This window comes from Penaeus monodon, chromosome 21 (genome assembly GCF_015228065.2).
Source record: "Penaeus monodon isolate SGIC_2016 chromosome 21, NSTDA_Pmon_1, whole genome shotgun sequence".
Taxonomy (NCBI): domain Eukaryota; kingdom Metazoa; phylum Arthropoda; class Malacostraca; order Decapoda; family Penaeidae; genus Penaeus; species Penaeus monodon.
The window spans coordinates 8,669,321-8,670,760 of record NC_051406.1 but is presented as its reverse complement, the minus strand read 5'-3'; the positions used below and the strand labels follow the sequence as shown (position 1 = coordinate 8,670,760).

Here is a 1,440-nt window from a genome sequence, read left to right as displayed (position 1 = left end):
CGGCTGCGTCTCCCTTCGCCTGGATGCAGAAGCCCCTCGTTTCCCGGCACAACGGCGGAATGGGCGGCGAGAAGACGCGCCCGTGTGAGATCCACCTGCAGGCGCCTCGCAAGAACTGCTGTCGCTCCTGGCTGTCCAAGTTCCCCACAAGGAGTAAGCGCATCGATGTCATCTCCCGCATCACTTTCCCGTTGGTGTTTGCCTTCTTCAACATGGCTTATTGGAGTACGTATCTCTTCACGGAGGAAGAGGAAGACAACCCCAAATAGATGCGAAGGTCGGTGGTCCTTGCTAATGTGCTGTCTCTCTTTAGCTGTTTTATTATTATTTTTGCTTGTAACACTTGCGATCATAAATCGTTCTCCCTCGTTATGTCATCTTCCTTGTTGTATTTCTTGGCTTCGTTTGGGTTCGATAATTCAATAGAATATAAACACTTTGACCTTTGACTTCAGCCAGGTCGGTCACAACAACAGCTTTCACTTCGACCAATGATCTCTCTTCCCCAGATGCAACCGGAAGCCGATACAAGGTCGGCGGCTTCAAATTACGTCACTGATCGATACGAAAGATCCGGCAATAAGGGGAGAAAAAAAAAACTTCGAAGAGTGAGTGAAACAGTTTTCCGAAAAAAATATATAGAAAATAAAAGAGAAAAGAATGTGGAAAGAGAATCTTTTGGGATTTCTTTGTGAAAACAACAAGGGACTTTAAGTACGTTACAAGACGTTACTTGTGGCTAAGAATTATGTTCATGACATCATGACATGTGATATGCTAGGACACTCGTAACTTGACTCTGCATTAAGATTACCGGAAACGATAGCACAATTATTCATACAAATATAATATCCTGATTATAGAGCATAATGTTGCACGAAAAAAAATAATAATGATAATAAGAGCATGAAATTTAACGGCATAAAGACAGATCTAAGGCATATTAATCTGTTTGCATAATCATAGAATCCTTAGTATACACATAACTATGTAACATAAGAAAGGCAATACTGGGATATTATAAGCAGAGTGGAATCGGAAAAAAAGAAAAATAAATGTGATTGAAATGTAACAGTAATAACGTATAAACATGCAAGACTATTCATAAAGTGTCAGAGTCAAGCATCAACGTTTTATGATAAGTGAGACGAAAGCGAAAACGTCAATTTCAGGCACGAAGAAGAAGAAAAATAACACAAAAGCAGGAAAAGGATCTGCAACAAAAACATTTGAAATATTGGGTTTAGACGAAATGAAATGAACGATAAACAGAGGGAGGATGCATATAAACAAGGTGAAATTTAGACCATTTTTTTGCGGAACATGTAGAAGGACATATAATGATTTTTATTAACTGTTGTGATTACATGTTGTTAGAATTAACTGACATACTGAAGGCAATAAACGTCTACAGATATAGACAGTAGTGAGCAGTGCCAA

General features: G+C 39.3%; 1 protein-coding gene across 1 annotated transcript in view; it reads left to right on the top strand.

Annotated features, from left to right (window-relative positions):
• The window catches only part of LOC119586187 (glutamate-gated chloride channel-like), a gene marked incomplete at both ends in the record, with an annotated part of 81,629 nt that extends 80,189 nt beyond the window's left edge, over positions 1 to 1,440 (top strand). The window contains 2 exon segments of the mRNA XM_037934889.1: positions 30 to 277; positions 510 to 1,440. Coding sequence (XP_037790817.1) covers positions 30 to 269 — 240 coding nt within the window.